At 33.3% G+C, this 21,215-nt stretch overlaps 1 protein-coding gene across 1 annotated transcript in view; it reads left to right on the top strand.

The window, feature by feature from the left end:
* Nucleotides 1–373: 373 nt before the first annotated feature.
* The window catches only part of LOC129216724 (uncharacterized), a 68,113-nt gene continuing 47,271 nt past the window's right edge, over nucleotides 374–21,215 (top strand). Inside the window, 6 exon segments of the mRNA XM_054850941.1 lie at nucleotides 374–487; nucleotides 8,058–8,132; nucleotides 11,548–11,738; nucleotides 13,118–13,165; nucleotides 13,168–13,200; nucleotides 20,115–20,171. Coding sequence (XP_054706916.1) covers nucleotides 8,081–8,132; nucleotides 11,548–11,738; nucleotides 13,118–13,165; nucleotides 13,168–13,200; nucleotides 20,115–20,171 — 381 coding nt within the window. The 5' untranslated portion in view covers nucleotides 374–487; nucleotides 8,058–8,080.

The raw sequence follows: 21,215 nt of genomic DNA on the forward strand, positions 1-21,215 counted from the left end.
GATTTTTTTCAGTCTGCTCATTTAAGGATATTGTAAATAGAATAATTTTTAATTGTATTGTAAATTTATTTTCTCGTTGCCGCAGTTTTCGAAAACAGTCATTTTAAACACATTACTATGCACTAAAGGGTTAAAATGAGTCATTGTGTGTAATTAGATGCCGGTTAATCGATTTTGATGAAGGAAATTAAATGTTTATTATTGACATTGAAACAAATGTCCTCGTTTTCTTGGAATTGATATGCGACGCAGCGTTTATATCGTAAAATAAAATACCTTACATATTGAGTGCTTACATTACGCTTAGAGGAACAGGAAATGTTTTCGACATTTATATTAAAAATAATAAAAGGTAATCCGTGAGTACAAACCACAACAAAATGTTTAAGCTTTGTCACGAAACAATATGCGCCAAAGCTGTTTAGTTTCTGACATCTCTGAGAAATATGTGACATCTTCGTCAAATTTAGAAAAAACTTCTGGAAAAGTAGGTTTATGTTATTTTTTAGCTATATTTTGTTTCATGTTATTTTATTGTTTTAACTATTTAACAATGAAAAAAACAAACAAAAATATCTATTGTATATAACATATTTCCGTGATATGTGAATATTTTGATGAAATAATAAGGAAAGTTAGGCAAATATAAAATAAACTGTAGCAAAATGTTCAAACTAATCAGAAAAAATTCCTTTAATATATTCTTGATAATTTGCGTTAAATATTTAAACATGATTTGAGACTGCACATCTAGCGAGTAAATTATTGTCTTAAAGCAAATAATGCGAGGGAATCTCAACCGTGTTTTAAATTCAAATTACGCTTAAAAAAATCTAAGCAAATTTTTCACCAACTTCAATGAATTCAGCAGCTCAAAATTTAAATAATTTTTTTTAATCCGACTCGTCTACTTTGAAAACTCGTGTATTTTATACTTCAGGCTTGGTCAAGATTTAAAGCAAAAGTAGTGAAAATGGTCTTCATAACTAAAACTTTTCTATCACATTGGTTAATTTTAAATGATTTAAATTTCTCCGCTAACTCAATACAAGACTAAAGTAATAGTTAACTGTAATAAAAGATTGCAGTTATTCATTCAAAGTTAATGAAACTTTTGCACATTCATTGATTTCTGAATAGTTTTAGTGTTGCCTTGTTCGTCATTTTTAACTGAAATGTTTTTCGAACTTAAAAAAAGTTTACATTTATTTAAACCTCGATATCAGCTTTAAGTACCAGAATTTTTTTCTGCCTTCCTCCCATAAAATGGCAATTTGAATAATATTTGCCCGCAACGTTTATTCTTGGAAAGTCTTGAGAATAAAAGTTTACTTTTTAAAAATAAATAAATTTGGAGCAGGGCCGCGCCGTCCCTATGTGCAAGGTCGTGCGGCGCACGACGGCGCCAGAGTCAGAAAAGCGCCGAGCTCTACCTATCAAAAATGCTCCAAATGAGGCGAAAAATCTCCAACCAAGAAAATCAAATTGAACTTTTCATTATATGTATAAAAGTAGCGGTGAAATTATACTGCTCTTTAAAACATGCAATACTCCTTGCTGCCTATCTATAAGGAAAAATTATTGCCTTGTTGTGTCTAAATATGCTATTTACACTGAAAACACATGATGCTAATTAATGCCTACATTAGCATTTTTCTTCATGTGTGGAGCCATGGATGTTATTTCGGTATGTCTATAATTTCACAAGGTTGAGCATACGAAGCAGCGCAAGAAATTTGCTATTCTCTATTTTGATTCTCGTGAAGAATATGGTATATTATAAATCGTGCCATATGTCTTTTTGTGATTGTTAGCTATTGTTCTTGGTATTTCCACTGCATCACGTTATCATACGTTAAAAAATATGGTAAGCACATTTGCATATTATTTACCGGTGCATAATATATACATATATTGCAGACAATAATTTAGATTAATTTTTTAGTTCCGAAAAGTAACGACTTTACCATAATTACTCAATTCCACCACTCCCCCCTCCCCTTTTTTTCTTCAACTATTTGTGCATCAAATTAAAGAAAGAGATTTGGGCAATGTTAGTTTTAGACATCGAATTTAATGCCGATTAACGATTTTATGTTTTAGAATTATTCGTTTCACCGGCAAGTTTCAGTTTCAGATTGTGAAATGGAATATCCTCTACACTATTATCCTTCAATTTAGGAACATAATTAGTATCCTCCTGTTCCATGACGCAACCTGAAGGGGTAGGGAGCCGTCCACAAAGCACCCCTCTGGTTGCACCGCCTCGTGCCCCCTCTTGTCCAGAATGCTTAGTTGAATACTTTTCAAAAATATTTACTATTGAGGGGAAGGGAACGCGTCCTCGGAGAACAAAGAGATTTCAATAAGGAAAAATTAATTGTGTCGGAGTAAAACTTCATTTAAAAAAAAAAAAAACTTGACTTTTGAAATGAAATCTTTGAGTTAAAAATTCTCAATTAGTTTCAGCTAATTGGTACTCCTACTCCTCACCGTCCTATTTCTTCTTTTTTTCCTTTTTATTTTTATTTTTATTTATTTTTTTTTCTATTTTTTGCTTGAAAATAAAGTTTTGAAAATGCAACTCCCCCGAATCGAATCCCCGCTAAAAAGCATTACGGAGCATCTCAACATTTGTTTCTTGATCCTCAATCTCGGAAAATTTCGCGAAAGCTCACGAATACGAAACAGCATCGCTTGAAAATCACTTAAAATTGCGTTTTTAGAGCTTCAATTTCGAAAGATTGCAGGCCCTAATGTTACCAAATATGGTCTTACAATCACGTTTTTAAGGCTACAATTTCAGAAATTATTCGGGCAAGGACCTCCGAACCTCCTTCTCTTAAAAAATATGAAATTAGGTTTTTCAAACATGACTTACGAAAACTTTAATTTAGAATAGCCTCTGAACCAAATTTCTCTTAATATCATAGAATACTGCTTAGGTTTTTAGGACTTGAATTTTGAAAAAATTGCAGGGGGAGCTTTAAAATTCCCTTATTGTAAAAATCTTCTAAGTTGTCTACAATTGCGTTTTTGGAAGTTCATTTTCGAAAAATTGAGGGGGAGAAAAGGAATTGATTTCTATCTATATAAAAAAGGATCTGGTAGAATATCCCAGAGTTCCATTCCTTATTTCAACGTCAGTAAATATGACCTATAATCACGTTTTAAAGCTTCAACTTCTGTAAATTTCCGCGGAGCCCCTTGAACCTCCCCCCCCCCCCCATCCCATAACACCAGCAAAGACCGTCTAAAATGGCGTTTTTCAAACTACAAGTTTCAAAGTTTTTCGGAAGAACCCCCGAACCCCTCTTATTAAAAGAGATATTTCTTTCAATTTGTACCCCCCCTTAAACTATTTTCTAGTTTCGCCACTGCTCCCGTTGTCATGTTTTGACAGTCATAAAAGAGTATTAATCGTTCATCGCTTAGAAATTAGATAGATATTCATAGTGGCTTTATATTAAAATATTTTCTTCCTCCAAAACACATTTATAGCAAATCAGAGGAGCTGCTGAACTCGGAATAATTTCGAGATATAAAGTAAAAACGTACACCATATTATATATATACACCATCTTTACTAATAATAAAGCTCAATGTCTGGATGTCTAGATGTCCGGATGTCTGTGACGCGCATAGCGCCTAGACCGTTCGGCCGATTTTCATGAAATTTGGCACAAAGTTAGTTTGTAGCATGGGGGTGTGCACCTCGAAGCGATTTTTCGAAAATTCCATGTGGTTCTTTTTCTGTTCTAATTTTAAGAACAAAACTATGATAAATTACGAAATTATCATAACGTGGAACCGTAACATGGGCATAAGCCAATTGGCGAGATACGAAATTATCATAACGTGGAACTGTAACGTGGGTACAAGCCAATTGGCGAGAAAATTCACCACACATTATTTGTAAATATACAGGCTAACCAAAAGACCTTTTAATTTTCTATTACGGGCAAAGCCGTGCGGGTGCCACTAGTATTATATAAAGTAATAACGTACACCATACAGGAGCTGCTGAACTCGGAATAATTTCGAGATATAAAGTAAAAACGTACACCATATTGCGAAATTAAATATTCACGTTTATTTTGTATAAACTAAATGCCAAACGTATTTATTTTTTTTTTTTTCATTTTATATTTGTCTACAAAACCTCCCTCCAGGTGTTAACTATATTTTCCTCGAACGCCAGAGCATAAAGGCGCTCAAAAGACATTTGCACGACTGCGTCGATCAGGCTTGGCGCGGCCCTGATTTGAGTGGTGTTTCAAATAAGGCAAGATAGTCATGTATCGCTGGATACTAGCAAATTTATACCGAATAACTTCCAAAATTAGCAATTTTCATTTCGAAAAAGTTCTTCAAAAACGTATACGTTCATTGTATTTTACACCATTCCTTTTCACTGACCTTTGAATTTACGGCAAAACGTTCTTAAGGTCATTACACAATGTACTTTTGTGCTATGAAAAATACATTTAAGAGGCCTACAACTACAGTCGATAATGTTCACCTTTGTTATAAAAAGATAGCACAAAAACATAACAAAGACTTATGTTCAGTGAACCAATTCCTCATTTCGTGTAATGAAGACGACGTTATAACTAAAAAAATATATATAAAGGTGACAGGAAAGATCTCTTACTCATGGCTGGCGATTAAGTTGTTCTTTTCCGCCTAGATGTCTTTAAGGTAATCCATTCTTATTGGCATGAAAAAATGCCTTCATACAAGGCAAGTATACGGTTCTATTAAATAAGCACCACTTTACAAAACGAATTAACAATCAACTCAATGCTACAACATTGAACTAACCACACTGAATACACGGAAAGGTTACTTTGTGTTAGTTAAGATAGTCCGCTGTTTGGCGTCGCTTATCATTCTCGATGTACGTATTGAAAATTAAAGAAAAAAATGGAGGAAAAAAACAAAGACTTGATCTACACTGTAAAACAAAACTGCAGTACTACTAGAAAATCTCTAAGAAACTGGAATTCCATAAACTTTTCTTGTACAGCTTTTTAGTTAAGTTAGTTTAAGTACAGGTTACTTAAAAAAGAAGCTGTATTGGTAACTAAGAAAGTTTATGGAATCACATTTTCCTAAAAATTTCGTGCAGTTCAGCATTTTTTTTTAGTGTACTATACGCGTAGCGCTAAATTTCTAAAAAAAAGAAGGGTGGGATCGCACGTGTTGCCCATGCATATTGTATGTATTTTGCTCGCAGGTAGGAGCACCCCTAAATTAAATTTTTAGGATAGGAGAGGGATGATTCTAAATTTGCCGAATGAAGTTCCAAATTTTGCTGGATGCTAAAATATAAGCATAAAATGCAGACCTTTATCAAATGTGGAGAGACTCGAGACTTCATTAAACAAAAAAAAAAAAAAAAAGGCAATCTTCTAAAAAGCTGTCTATTGGCACATTTTGACTGATAATTTGAAAATTTTTGAGTGTTGCAATATTGCATTTTTTTTAAAAATCTTTTTTGTTTTTAATTATGTCTATTGTCTGTTCTAAGATATTGGTTTGTATACACCCAAGTGCATTTTTTATTTATTATTTTTTTGTTATTCTGTAAAATTCAGTTTCATTCGGTAAACTGAGAATCCTGTCCCTCTCATTAATTTAGGTTTAATGTGCCTCCGTTCATGGTGACCTCCCATCGGGGAACCCCTGTTTGTTCCGTTGCTGCATTTCAATTTGGATTATTATTGCTATTATATCAAACGCTAACAAAAACATTACGGTTTTTTTTTTTTTTTTTTTTTGAAACTGCTGTTCTTGGGCTGATTTGAAGAAGGCCTTCCTAAGTACAACCAAATCTCTTTAACATAAACGTGCTAACGAGATTAATGTGAATGGATTCAAACACAATAATAGTTTAATTAGCATTATCAAAATTGTTTCATATCTACGTGTAACGTTGTGACCTTCGAAAACCTGAAGTCATCACAATGTCTTAACAGAGACATTCAGACAGATTCTGCAGAGTCAGGTAAAGGGATGTAACTGTAAATTTTTTCATTTTATATTTTTGTCATCTGTTGTACGTTAACTTTATAGTACAAACTTGCTCTTTTGGTTTCCGATGAAAAAAAGGCGCGAAAAAAGCGTCTAATTCCAACATTTCCCTATTGTTAGTGTTGAATCCGATCCACATTTCTTCAAATATCTCGAAAACTTATTTTCTGCAGATACTGCCGTTTACCTGCACACGACAGTATTGTGAAGAACGTTTGGAATACTACAGATGATGTTAAAAGAAGGTGGAGTAGTAATATAGTTCTTAACTTATCACCTAAATGAGTTTTGGTTATAATGTAGCTCTGTCAATCTCGTTAGTTACTGCACAATGACGTTATGGAAATGTACTTAGACCAGAAAATGGTTTGAACTGATTTCAGCGGAATTACGGATGATGTTACAACATACAGCGGTACTACATGGCACACTATAAGACAAACATTTTAAAGCAGATATGAAGCGTGCGATTCAGAGAGCTTCTGATGAGAGCGAATTTGAAACCGTGGTGGAATGAGAGTTCGATGCCAACCAGTCGAAAATCCTCCGTACTACTGTTTAATGATGACTGGAGCATGTTAGATTTGTTTAAGGTCACAATGTCCTTTAAAGTCAACTTTCAAATCAATACCTACGGGGTGCTGGATTTGGGTTGCTCGGCTCCTGGTCTGGATTTTTTTAAAAAGCTGTTTACAGGGCCCCATATAACCGGCTAAACAACGTGTAGAAGTTTGGAGTGTGAAGTGAAGTGTCAGTTTTTTGTTTCAAAAAGGAACTTCCCTCAAACCTGTTATTTTAAACGAAAATGCAATTTTTTCTTTTTTACTTCCTTTTACATAGTAAAGGAAGTATTGTATTCGCGAAAAAAAAATTCACTCAAATATCGGCCTAAATTTGCATTTTACTCACACGAGTAAATGTTGGGTTGTTTTTTTGGCATATATACCTAAGAACATACGGATATCCGAAGCATCCATTTTGACTATCCCCGAGATAATTACTACGAGTTTTCTCGTGACGTATGTATGTGTGTGTGCATGTACGTATGTTATCTAGCATAACTCAAAAACAGTATGCCATTTGTATGCAGACTCCTAGTGGAATCTAGTTGTGTACTTCCCCTTTTAACTGCATTCGGATATTCCAAAAGGGGTCTTTTACACATTTTTGGAGGAAGATCAGTGTTAGTTTCAATGCAAACTCAAGTGATGTTATACTTCGACGAAAATTTGGCAATATGACGCCAAGCTTTTGGTCGTAAAATTTGTCTCTAACTTAGCGATATATCGTCAAGTTGGCAACAAATTCGTCAATATTTTTTTTTTCGAATTTGGTTTCAATTTAGTGCTATTTAGAGAGTTAACCACTGAATCACGTTAAAATTGCCCCATTATTGGGAAAATTAATCTCTGTAAAACGCTTTCTTACTTCGGTCTGCGACAAATTAGGGGAGAAATATTTAAAGTGTTTCTTTGCTTACTCTAAAGTACTATTATCACTAAATTGGCGTAAAAGGAAGCCACGTGAGGCACACATCAGCTCTTTATTTTTCGAAATAAAACTCGGCCCGAGCTTTTTTGCTTAAAAACGTATCTTGGTCCAATACAGTAACGAACTATTTTATTTAATAGATTTTTGTTTCTAGTTTGTTCTAAGTTTCGATCAAATAATAAAAATAATAATAAAAACAGTCGAATACCACAAAAACTCACTGTAATTTCTAGCTTCTTGCAAAGTTGCGCATTTGATTTTGGAGACGAATTTCACTGAAAAAAATGCGTCAGAGTGTGTGTGCTACTTTACTACTTTTTCTGCCACATTGGTAAATACATCTAAAGAAAATTTTGTTGCCAAGAAAACGCAGGAGCCAATTTTATTTTAAAAAATAAACAGTTGATAACTATCTTTCATGAATTATAACTGTGTTTATGAACTGTCTCATGAAATGTATTTCAATTTATATAAAAATTAATATTACTTTCCTCATTTATACTTGTCTAACGAATTATTTTTTCCCCTAGACTTTCCATTGAAGACCAACAAAATGATTAAACACCAGTTTATTGAATCTCTGAAGCAAACACTTGACACCGGGGGTAAGTAAAGCCATAAAAAATATCTTCAATGTTTGGTGGAAAATTTATGTAAAATGCATCTTGCATATCTAAAATTGTATTCACGACTAAAGTTTAAATCTCAGAATTATTAAAAGACAAAGCTTGCAAGACCGTTAAGCATTTTAGGTTCTATGGATTTCTCTTTTTCTAGTTGGATTAAGATGAAAACTTATTCATGTGGTAAAATTATATTTACAATTTAGTTCATTAACGTAATGTTTAGATTATAAGATTTTTCTGATTCGTGCCATAAGTTTCTTCTTTTTCTATAGCAGTTCCCCCTTTTCTGTAGAAAAAGATGGGATTTGTATTCAAATTTTACACTATTGTGTAGCTACTCTAACTCAAAAGGTAACGCATGGATAATTATTTAATCTGGTACACTTACGTACCTCTAACTGAGCAGGCGCTAGTAGTGCAACATGGATGAAAAAAATATTCGATGTTTCAAAACTTTGGTGTTTAAAATTGAAACATCGATGTTTTTGATAAATGTATGTTTTGAAACATCGAACTTTTTAATGTATGTTTCTGCGTAATTAAAGCTAAAACAATGTTTTATTGTTAGAACTAAATTCACAGCCTGTATTATTTTATTAATAACTAAAATTTTTGCACTGTCCCAAAAAGGCTAATATTTCAAATTAAGTTATGAAAAGGGATAAATATCTTGCAAATTTAGAACTCACACACAAAAAAAAGAAAAAAAAAGAAAACACCAATACAAGTTAATTGGAATAATTTTGTAACATATATTAAATTTTACCTTAAACAATATAAAAACTAAAAGTGACATATTTAACAATTTATGCGAATCAGTTAGCGGAATTTATAAAACTTTTTAAAGTTGATAGCATGCGTAAAAAAAAGAAAGTAACGAAGAGAAAAATCAAGTACAGTAGTACCTCCTTTAAGGGACACCTCTATTTAAGGGACATGTTTTCTGGTCCCAGTCCCTTTGAATTGGGACTTCTATATATTTGCCTCTGAATAAGGGACATTCTGTTTAAGGGACAGTTACATCAGAAACTAAAATTAATGTGTGAATGCATAGTAAGTATTGAATTTAATGGAATTTAATCTAAAATTTAACTGGTGAAAGTTTGACATTAATATGATGCATTTTTCAAGCATTTTATAATGCATGATTCCGATGCATTATAAAATTCTTGCTAAAATTTACATGCATGTTTTTCCCTCACAGCAATTAATTCAAGTAGACTAACGGCCAATGGATAATCAACGGCCTATGAATAGCTTTGTGTAGAAAATTTGAAATGTGAACACTGATTGATATTGAATTTTAAATTGCTTGAAACCTAACAAGTTTATGCGAGGAATTACTACAAAATAATTCATGTGAGTTACAAATCCATACCAGTGCCAATTTTTTATTAAGTTTTAATTATTAATCGAATAAATTTTGAAATTTGAATAATTTTGAATTTTATTCAGTATAGATGAATAATATTTAGCATTTTATCTTAATAGTTGATGGTTTATTACAAAATTATTCTGATTTACTACATTGCATACATCAACTCATATACCTCCGAAGAAGGGACACCTATGTTTAAGGAACAAAATTTCTGGTCCCCTTAGTGTCCCTTATTGAGGGGTTCTACTGTATAATAATGAATGATCGTTCCAATGTACTTAACTTCCTACGGCATTACATAGAAGAAGTGTACAACTGCAAGACTGTAAAGCTTGGCCACGGAGAGATGGCGGATGACCTTGTAGCAGAAGCATCATTTGTAATAGATTGTTTGTTATTAGTTTCCAATAGATAGGATCCTCAAAGAACGTGCCTCTTATTACTCGGCGCTTTCTTGCTGATTCTACCTATTACAAATGATGTTTCGCTTCAAGGTCATCCGCCATCTCTCTGTGGTCAAGCTATAGAAGGCATGCAACACACAACAGCTTCCGACATTTTCTATTTTATTACTAAGCCGGATAGTATGGACGCAATAGTGATGAGGCATTTAGATGAAAGACAGTTTATGATAATCACAGCATATTAATTTAATAAATTGCTAAGTACTCCCACTGTTTCCAACTTCGAATACTTTTATACTGATTAATAATACTGATGATTAATGATCAGTATGAATGATGACTTAATGATTTTGTTTAAACGTTTTTTAGGGATTTCAGGGCGTTATTCTATGAATTAAAATGTACTGATCAACCCTTCTCTCCTTAAATGAATATAAAATTATTTTCAAATATCCTCAAATTGTACTTTTAAGCCAGGCCCCATGTTGAAAGGACTAATTTCATAAAACTATCTTCTGGACAATGAATCAAGAATTCATTCGAAAACAAACTGATTTTTCCGGTATACTGGTGGTAGAATCTAGCGCTGTGCTAGAAACGTGAAGATGGTGGGTTCATACTTTTTGAATGACTTTTTTTTCCCTCGGAAAGATTTCAACCCAAATTTCGAATACCATATTTTTTAATCTAAAATCATTGCATGATTCAACCACAATTGTACTAATGCGTTAAACGCAGAAAAAAAACAACGTTTATTTTAGCATTTTGAATCGCAGAATCATGAATAATATTTCTTAAAAGTGTTTTTTTTGGGGGGGGGGGGGGGGCAGGGTCTTTAAGGTTGCAAAAGTAAGGCATCATTTTATTTATTTTATTTATTTATTTTTCCATCGTTATCTGCGAAAAGTAAAGTTTACATTGCTACTGTTTTTCCAAAAATTGCCGTTAAAAAAATTGAATTTTTAAATGGGGTCGTTTCTAAAAGTTTAAAAGTATTTTTTTTCTGAAAGAGCATGCTTAAAAACATAAATTCGGACCATTTTTTAAATAATTTCTTTAAGTTTAATATTTTTAAAAAATTGCTTAACTCGGTGCTCTTTCATCGTTTAATGCTTCAGCGGATGACATCACAAATGATGAAATGCCATTCTGTGTTGCCATTAACGGTCCAAAATATTTAATTCGCATCTTTACTCGGGTGTGTTGGCAACGATATGGTTGATAGCAAGCGTAGAGCGCAATTGTAGTTCGCTGCTTGATTATCATAACGTGGAAACGTGATAGAAAGATGCGCCAAAGAGCATCATTTGTGACGTCATGAAGACCACGCCTTGTTTGAAGAATCGGACGTTTTAAAATATTAATTAAAAAATAACTGTTGTGAAAATAAAAGTATTTTCTGAGTCCATTTTTTTTTTCTTATTCTATCAATTTCAATGACAAAAATTACTATTTTTGACTGAAGGAAACAACCCCATTATCACTATCAAGCGCGAATGCTTCGCACGGGTCAGCTTGTATAATTTAAATTCGTTTTGCCTGTACCGCTTTAGATTTTTTTTTCTTTTTGTTAATTATTCCTGTAGAGCTCCTTTGTCTTTGTTTATTTTAGACCGAGAAATCCGAACGTGGTTTCTGGTGGAAAATGACTACCTGCCACTTATCCTCACCGCCATATACATCTCATTTGCGACTGTGATCGGCCCTGCTCTGATGAAGAACAGGAAACCATTTGTTCTGAGGAAGTTGATGATCGTCTTCAACTTGGCAATAGTCGTCATTTACACAATAAATGTATACACGGTGAGTAAAATAAAGGAACGCCCGATGCAAAAAGATGTCGTTAACATTAAGTGAGTTGTTCAGCGTAATGTTCACTAAACAGGGAAAATTTTCCCTGATATCATTTTATGATGTGTCGGGTATTAAAAATGAATTAACGGAATTTTTTTTGAACCACAAAAATTTCTAGTAATTAAAATCGCAAAAGTGAGGTATTGGTTTAAGTAAACATTTCTGTTTAAATCAATACAAATTTATTGCATATTTTGCTAAAGAAGAACATTTATTTTCAAAAGAATACGACTTACGTTGGACAACCGTGCTAAATAATAGTTGGTTTTTTGTCTAGCACTATTACTAAAATATGCATAGCATTAGTGTAATTAGAGCATCTCAAATATTAAGAGATGTTAGACATAGAATATGTTTTTGTAGAAACATGTGTCAACTCATAATTGAGTTGAGTGTTGTCCATAAATGATGTCACAATTTTTTTTCAACAAATATAACCTTTTCACTTACTTTACCATATCATCTCCCCCCCTCCTCTTTGTCACATGTCACGATGTTTTCCTAAGCATGTTGCTTTTAAAAAATGTGTGATGTCACACTTCTTGTTAACCCCTTCCCCTTGACACAAACCGTCAGAAGCCCCTTCACAGCCTATCGTCATTTGTGGACGACCACTTATCTGTTATTCGTAACATGTTGTGTGAAATTTTTTATTTCTGCCATGTAAGTGAATTTTTTAGACGAAAAAATTAACCCTTTTTTTAACTAAATTTTAATTAAAAAATTAAAATACCAAAATTTTCATTAGACATACTATAATTAATCTCGTTGAAGTTGTTTCGACTGCTTTATTAGTGCATTTACCAATCCATCTATTTTAGTACGTATTTTCGTTCTTCTTTTTGAAGATTTTGTCAAAACGAAAACGGGCCATTCCGCGGAAAACGGTCATTTTGTACCGCACGTGACGCAGCATATATTTTATTAAAAATTTATACTTCAAAATATTAATGAACAAATTTTTTTCTGCTTAACAAATTACGAACTTATGTGTGATTTCTTAAACAAAAAAATTTCGTCATTACCCTTTAAAATTATTATTTTTTATAAAATATTTGAACCGTCACGGGCGGGACAAATGGTTTTACTTTTTTGTGAAATGGCTCAAACAATTCTGTATGGCTTTCACAAATGAAGAAAAAGTTGAACATTTGTTGATTGTAATTGACAGACTTTTAAAAAATTGATGCCTTTTAAATTTTTCCATACCTTGTAGGTTTTTGGCATGACTAAAATATATTCAAAATGTTTTTGTTATTCCATATGAACTTCAGTAATGTGATATGTTAAAATCTCCATTGAGTGCCGTTTTTCTTATTTCATTTCAGATATTCGTCAATCTTCCATATCTAGGAATGCACAAATTTTGCAAAGGAGCACCCCGTTTAAAAAGGGAGACCTAACGTACGAGGTATAGATTTAATGAAAATTTTACACTTGAACAATACTCAGAGAGCATTGTCATTAAATTTACAATCATTAAAATGAAAACGGTAGTTGAAATATACCTAGAAGCAAAGGGTGTAGTTCCAAAATTAAATATGTGGAAATACCTAGTTTAAATGGTAGGAGAATCTCCCATGTGTTTCAAGGCAAGATATGGTACCTGGCAGCTCTTGTAGGGGGGGGGAGGCAGGATTGGACTGGCCCGCCGGTCCATGCGCCCTCCCGCCTATGCTCCCTCAAGTCTGAACACCTTTCTTAACACATTGACTGCGTCGTCTACAGTCTATATATGAACTCCCTGCGCTAAGCTAATTATTTGAAACAATTTGAAGGAAAACAGTTCTATTGGTATTTTTCATGAATAATACAGCATACAACGAAGGTCTACAAGAGCAGGCTCAGGGTTGGTGAAATTAGTATCTTCGTTGTCGATCTCCCCGTCGCTCAAGTTTCAACTGTCCCTGTCATCATCATCAACTAGTTCATCATCCGATAAAGTAACATATTTCACTGCATCTTCGAGCGACCATATACTTACATTTGCTCGTTTTACGTTTTTATTTACTCCACAGACTACAGCACAAAAAACTCGCGCGCTATCTCATTCAATCGCGCGCACTCCTGCTTGCATCAGAAAATGTTTTCACTGCAAACGCAGTGGAGGACGAGTTATCTCGTCCCTAGCGCATACAGCATAATTCTGGAGGACGAGTTATCTCGTCCCTAGCAGTCAATGTATTAATTTATTTTTAATTTAAAAAAAAAGTTTACTTATTTTATTTTTTTGGCGGATTTGTTTTATTTTCTTAGTGCAACTTTTCTTTTATTTTTTGCGCTCACAAACTTGTGCGACTTCACTTCGCGTTTTTTTTCTTTTCTTTAAGTTTGCAAACGCATGTACCATCGTTTTTGTTTTTTTTAAAACTTTCTTTCCTTTTTTTTTTTTTTTTTTTTTTTTTGCACCTTTTTTTTCCACCCTTTGTAGGCTAAGGCGTGGCTTAGAAAAAATTTGCAACGAAAGCACAATTAGGTTTGAACTTTTACCGTCCTTTACTCGAAACTTAAAGAGACGCCACTTAGGACCCTTTGCCCCTCAATGCCCCAATTACGAAATTAAACTTTGATTTAAACAAACTAAGAAATTATTTATTCATGACACATTGTGCAGGTATGCAAATTTTTAACCCATTATTTTTCTTTGTTTCCTTCTTTCCTTTTCTTTTTTTTTTTCACAGGGAACCTTGCAACAGGCAACCGTCAAAAACATTTTTTTTACACGGGCTCGAGAGGTTTCCCCCCTCCTTTCTTTTTTCTATTCATTCTCTCTTCTTTAAAAAAAATGAGTTATTTTATTTCTTTTTTTATAAAAATAATAATGATAAATGAAATAATAAATATGAAAATAAAACTTTACTTGGAGTTAAAGAACTCTTACAAAAAATATTAAAATGTCAAGAAGGAGATACGTAATTATCGTACTAATTATACATAAGTAATAAACACTGCTGAAAAATCACAGAAAACTATGAAAGTTAATCACAAAATTCACGTAAAAGATGTATAAGATATTATTTTCATTATGGTGATTTTTTAATAGCTAAACATTTTTAACGTGGACGAGCAATATCGCTTTGGACCGGTTCAATTTTTATGTGGACCACCGGTTGAGAATCGCTGGTTTAGGGTATGGTATGAGTCGTAATGGCACGAAATTCATTAAAACTTTTTTTAATGAGTCTTCGATCTTTGACGCAAATCGTACTCAAAATGCTTTAATGTGTAATGGGGTTTTTTATATCCTGAAAAATAACTGTCGGATCTACAACAGAATACAGTAAATTGAAATTTATTTAGTTTACTATCATTAAAATATTTCAGTTTTCTTATGTGGGCCAAGGTTGGGGATTGTCATCGGTAGAGATGACACTGTAGCAATACCGAACAGGAATATTGCAGTTTTCAAGTGGGCCAAGGTTGCGTGTTTTTCCCGGCAGAATTAATGCTTTAATAATCCCCGTAATCAGCAGAAGTAGCACGGGGTGATATCAGGCGAGCAAAGAGGTCAAGTTAAGCTATGGCTGATCATCCATGCATTGATGAATATTTTCTATGATTTAAATGCAAACATAGTGATAAGTATAGGGAGCTAAAAAATCCTGCATAAAAATCGTTCCTTGGTGACCAACCTGAAACTCATTTGACAAGTATTGGTTGGATTATCATGAGGCATCCGTTGCACCCTCGAAATGGAGTTAGAATGCCATTTTTCACTTTTTCTTTTTTTGTTTCCTTGAAAAAAGTTTTCCATAGTTGAAAATAGCATGAATAAACCAATAATAGTCACAGATAGCTAATGAATTATCACGGAAAGGGGAAAGCAGACAGTACTAACTGATTGTCATGCGACCAATAAAGACATAATAACATTATACTTAACTACGAGCCACATATGGTTCATGGGCCGTAGGTTGGGCATCTCTGCTCTTTTCAACATCAAACCAACTGCTATTTGAAACAAACTACCGCTGTGAGTGGCAAATATTCGCTAACATGTGGAATAAAAATTAAAAAAATATATAAATAACAAATATTTTCCGTGTTATTAACAATGCTCAAGTTGAAGCTTCATCTTGGTGGACATTAGGGCAGTTTTCATTATTATTGATGTTTCCAAAAATAAAAAGGAATTGTAAATTTTCAAATACATATCGCCTTATATATTTTATTATATTTTAAAAAGAAAACCCGTATCCAGTGATTTATGGGCATTATATATCGCATTCATGTCCATAAACTATGTAATGGTTCGATAATCACAATTATATACATCATGTACATGCATATCGAATTTCTCAACAGAAATTGTTACTAGTTTTTTAAACGTAACAAATTTAATAACATCTGTAAGAATTCCTGCCGTAAAAAAATATTGCACTAAAATACAATTGCATGAGTTGTACTGAAATCAACAGCGTACACGAATTTCATGCTATCAGCTTGAAATAATTACCGCATAGTTACTTTTATTCCACGTTCATATTTCGTCAGTAATTTAAAACGTATATCGCTGCCGGTTTTTATAAAATAGGGTTGCATTACGAAAATTTCTACAGTTTTCGATTGCACTCAAAACAAGTAAGCATATGGGTATAAACTACTGCGACTCGAAGTTCACAATTTTCATTATGTGAGTTACTTACTTCAAAGTCCTTAAGTGTTGGGGATGTGTATTAAAATTCAAATCTCATTATCTTGCATTTGTTATTAGAATCAAATTCTACAGACTTTCCTTTAGGTAATACTAATCTTCTTTACTAATAATAAAGCTCAAGTCTTTCTGTCTGGATGTCTGTAGAATGTCTGTGACGCGCATAGCGCCTAGACCGTTCGGTCGATTTTCATGAAATTTGGAACAAAGTTAGTTTGTAGCATGGAAGTGTGCACCTCGAAGCGATTTTTCGAAAATTCGATTTTGTTCTTTTTCTATTTCAATTTTACGAACGCTTTCCGGAGCAAAATTATCATAAGATGGACAAGTAAATTACGAAATTATCATGACGTGGAATGGGAGAGCGAATGAACATAGCCAATTGGCGAGAAATTCGTCATCCATTATTTATAAATATACAGGCGAACCGAATGACATTTTAATTTTCAACTACGGACAAAGCCGTGTGGGTACCACAAGTAAATAATAATTTCGCAAAATATTTCGTAAGGAATTTAAAGCTTCGTCCTCATGAAAATTACTTCTACTAATTTGTGAATGCGAATGAACCTGCAAATGCAGTGTGTTTACGCATTATTAATGAACGTAATACAGATCAATACATGGATCGTTCTAAAAGGCAAGCATAAATGCATCTTACTTAGGTTTCGTTATTAAAATAGAATGATACTATGTGATGCATCATATTCCACTTGGTTATGACAGAATAAAAATATTTTTTTAATAAACAAAAAAAGGGGGGGGGGGGGGGAGGAAGTTAAGTATATTCCACAATATTTCTTCAAAAAAATTACAAACAATGAAACACATAAATGATTTAACAGTAAGTCAATGTTGTATTATAAATTAAAAATCATAAAGAATAGAACTTACTTGTAATAAGCAAGTAGTTCAAATACGTCTAACAAGATTCCAATAACATCCAACAAGATTCCAGTAACATCTAACAAGATTCCAGTAACATCGAAGTTTCTGTCACGTTATTAAAACATTTTCCAAAATACATTGTGGTTTTTCATGTTTTACTTCCAAAACGTCGATTCACAAAATGCTCTTACACCGTTTTCTATTCTATTCTATTCTATTCAAGAGTCACAACTGACTTCAACTGCATTTATGTCGAGGACTGCATACTATGTGCCTTGCTTCCATTGTTTTTTTATATACCGATAGATGGCAGCACCATCACCGGATCGAGCAGTTAATGAGAATTTAGAACTAGTCCAAGAGCTAATAGCTACCTGGTACTAGCGCCCCCAGAGGTATCGTTTCAGTTGGAGGACATTGAGACCACGAGCATATTTAACGTCGCCCAGTCCCCTTTAATGACGACGGTGGGTCTTCGACCAGCAAGGATCGAACCCGAGGCCCTCCGGCCCCGAGTCCAATGCCTTACCGATCAGGCTACCACGGCCACACCGTTTTCATTATTTTTCTTTTAGAATAAATTTGGTGTTGCCAAACAAGCTCGCAGAAACTTTTTAAAACTTTAAAGTAGAAGTTTTAAAGAACAGTTTAAGTAATTTCTTGGGTATTACACAATAAAAGATATCTTTTCGAGAGTCAGTATTTTTTTAGCGTACGATACAATGTAAATGTAAGATTATTTTCAATCTTTCCTAATTATAAAGCTGAAAGTCCGGATAACTGTCAGAACTCTGGATGTCTGTGAAGCGCATAGCGCCTAGATCGTTCAGCCGATTTTCATGAAACTTGGAACAAATTAATAAGTTCGTAGCATGGGTGTGCACTTCGAAGTGATTATTCGATTATTTGATTTTGCTCTTTTCTATTCCAATTTTAAGACCATTTTTCACATAAATTTGATAATTTGGGGGAGAAATTCGTAACTTCAACAGACTATAGAGGTCGCTACAGTCACTGTCGCTACATTTTCATTTTGCACTGCTGTTTTCTATACTCTATGACTATATGATTAAATATCAAAAGAGGAAAATGATATTTCATTGTTTTATTCAGCTACGGCAAATTGTTTTGTTTATGTAATTGAGTTATTTCTTCGAATCGGTTTATTTTAATTATCGCTGTTTCATATGTTTCTGTTTCTCAACTACATAAATTATAAAATTCTTTCATGCTATGCTGTGAAAATTATCTACAAAATGCTTACGGATATGTAGTGGCACTTCTGTTTTAGATCTTCATGCATATAATTCATTCATGAAATACACCGCCAGCTCAGTCAATTCCAGCCGAGGACTGCAGTTTTGTGCTTATTAGCACTCATCAGCCCGGCATAGGAGTGACTGAGCTGGAAATGGAAAACCTCTTAAGGAAGCCTAGAGTGCCAAACAAACTGGTAGCTAATACAGAATTAGCACTGACCAGCCGAGTGACCGAAACAATGGTTCGGTTCAACTCGAACATTGAAGGCAGTTACTGAATATATAATTCATTCGTCATGGAAATGATTTACCTGATGAGCGAAATCTTGTGAAGATACATTATACTTTCAAACAATACTAAAATAAAAACCTAAACACGTTTTTGGTGAAACTTTTCCACCGATAATAGCAATTTTTGCAGAGCAATAAAGTAAAGTTTTAGTGATAAAATGTCCAATCTTTTATTTTTATTGTTCAAATTCTTAACGTTCTTTCTGTATTTTTCAATCCGTTCTGTGGTAGTTATTTTCAAGAATATTTATTTGCATACTGTCCATTTCAGTTAGATGCTGTAGTAATAAGGTTATTTAAATCAATTATTTGGAATTAGGTTAAGGAAAAAGTAGTAACTTTTCAGCAAAGCTTGGTCCTCAGCCAATGTTATTTAGTCCGCTTTTTTTCATCGAAATGAAAAACTAATATTTATTCAAATTCACTCAGAACAAGATAAATAATATGTGTACTCACAGTTTTTTAGCAGATATTTTTGATGTTACGTTGTTGCGAATGACGATTCCAAATGATGAATCACGCAAATAAAAAAAAATGCACAAAACAAACTGCTTATTTTGCCCAAAATGGAGCTCGTGGAATGCAATGTTTTACCTTTTTCAGCAATTTTATAAATCACCGCAAGGTAGCGTGTTCGAGCTCTGGAGTTGCAAATAGTTCATTCACTTTTTTAAGTTTTAGATCATTCGAAAGTTTGGAATTTTCTGCTAAAGAAGTCTGTTCGAAGTTTCTACGAGCATTAGGAGAGTTGTAGGAATCGTTTAAAGAAAACCAAAACCCAAGGCTTACCTTCAGCAAGCCAAACGATTCTAAATGATTGAGCTCGAGGATAAAATTAAAAATAAATAGAAATTATTTTCGAAATGAAAATTAAATGTGTGTGTTACCATTGTTACGTCTTTTACTCCCTTTGATTGTTTTGTTCTTTTTTTTTTTTTTTTTTTTGTTTCAAACATTTTGTTCTTCCCCTTGGAACTTTGGATGAACCTTATTTTTCATTAGATTTTAGATTTAGCAAGTTTAACCTATAGCCAAGCATTACTGAGAAACAATGAATGAATACCTTTGTACTTGAAAATTAAATGAATGAATTACCAGCGTTTTAATGCACAAAAACTGCATCATTCATTTAATTAGTGAGGAAGTTTAACATTTTTTGTAATGAAGCATTCATTACAAGTGCCATATTACAATATTGTAGATTTAATGATCAATTAAACATATTTTTTCTAGCTTACAAGTTGCTGCTGGGTAATCTACATTTTGAAATATGTTGAATATATGGATACTGTAAGTAGACTTACTTCTGAAATACCGTATTTTACGTTTTTGTGAATTGCAGTATGTATTTATGCGTTTAATTATTTTTAATAAGGCTCTTAAAAACCGTATAATTTATCTATAAGATTTTTCAAGGGGAGGCATGGTTATTTTATCTCCGGAGAAAATTGGAAAGCTGTAACTCGGAAAAACAAGGGGTAAAGGGGAAAGCTGTAGCTCGCATCTATCTAAGCTTTGTTCACGGAGCACAAAGACCGAAATTAATCCCCTCCCCCCAAAAAAGGTTTCCAGAAGGTTTGCCGCTCTGCCACTTTTGGAGGGTTTATTTTGAAATCAAATTAAAAAAAAAATCAATAGAATTCGCATTCGCTGTCTGCTTGGCACCATTTGTTCTTGTTTATGCCAAGCACCTGATTGAGGTCGCCAAATGCCACGATTCTTTACATCCAGTCGAACTTTCCCGTGAATGAAGTACACACGTATAAGTTTCTCATGTGACGCTGAAATAACGCGTTTTGCAATTGAGTGTTGAAAAAGAGATAAATGTTTACTTCAGTTCAATGCTAATTGATGGATAAGTTGTAAGCTGTATTTAGCGATACTATAATAGGGTACGCGGAAGGACACAGGGTTTAAAAGTTTTGACTTAAATCCCTTCCCTTTTTTCCCGATGAGTTGAGACTAAAAACCTCGGGCATTGTGTCCATAACTACATTCTCTGAAAGTAACTGGTTATCAAAAATTCTACTTTATGGCAGTTAGCGAAAAAAGGTTTAAATTATAAGAGAAATATTTAAATATTTTTTTGTTTGAAAGTATTTTATTATAACATAGTGATATATAAACTACTAAAATTGGAATCTGATTTATTTTAACGTAAATTTAGAGCCAGCAATTAATTGTAAGTACATGCAAATTGAGTGTTCTTGATTGGTCGACAAAGAGTGTTCAGAGCAAATAGTTCTCAGTTCAATTTTGAATGAGATTCAGAATGAGATGGAATAATTTTTCTCAGGTTGAGGCTTTTGGAGATGATAGCAAAAGCGGCTGCAT

Source organism: Uloborus diversus, chromosome 2, assembly GCF_026930045.1.
Source record: "Uloborus diversus isolate 005 chromosome 2, Udiv.v.3.1, whole genome shotgun sequence".
Lineage (NCBI taxonomy): Eukaryota > Metazoa > Arthropoda > Arachnida > Araneae > Uloboridae > Uloborus > Uloborus diversus.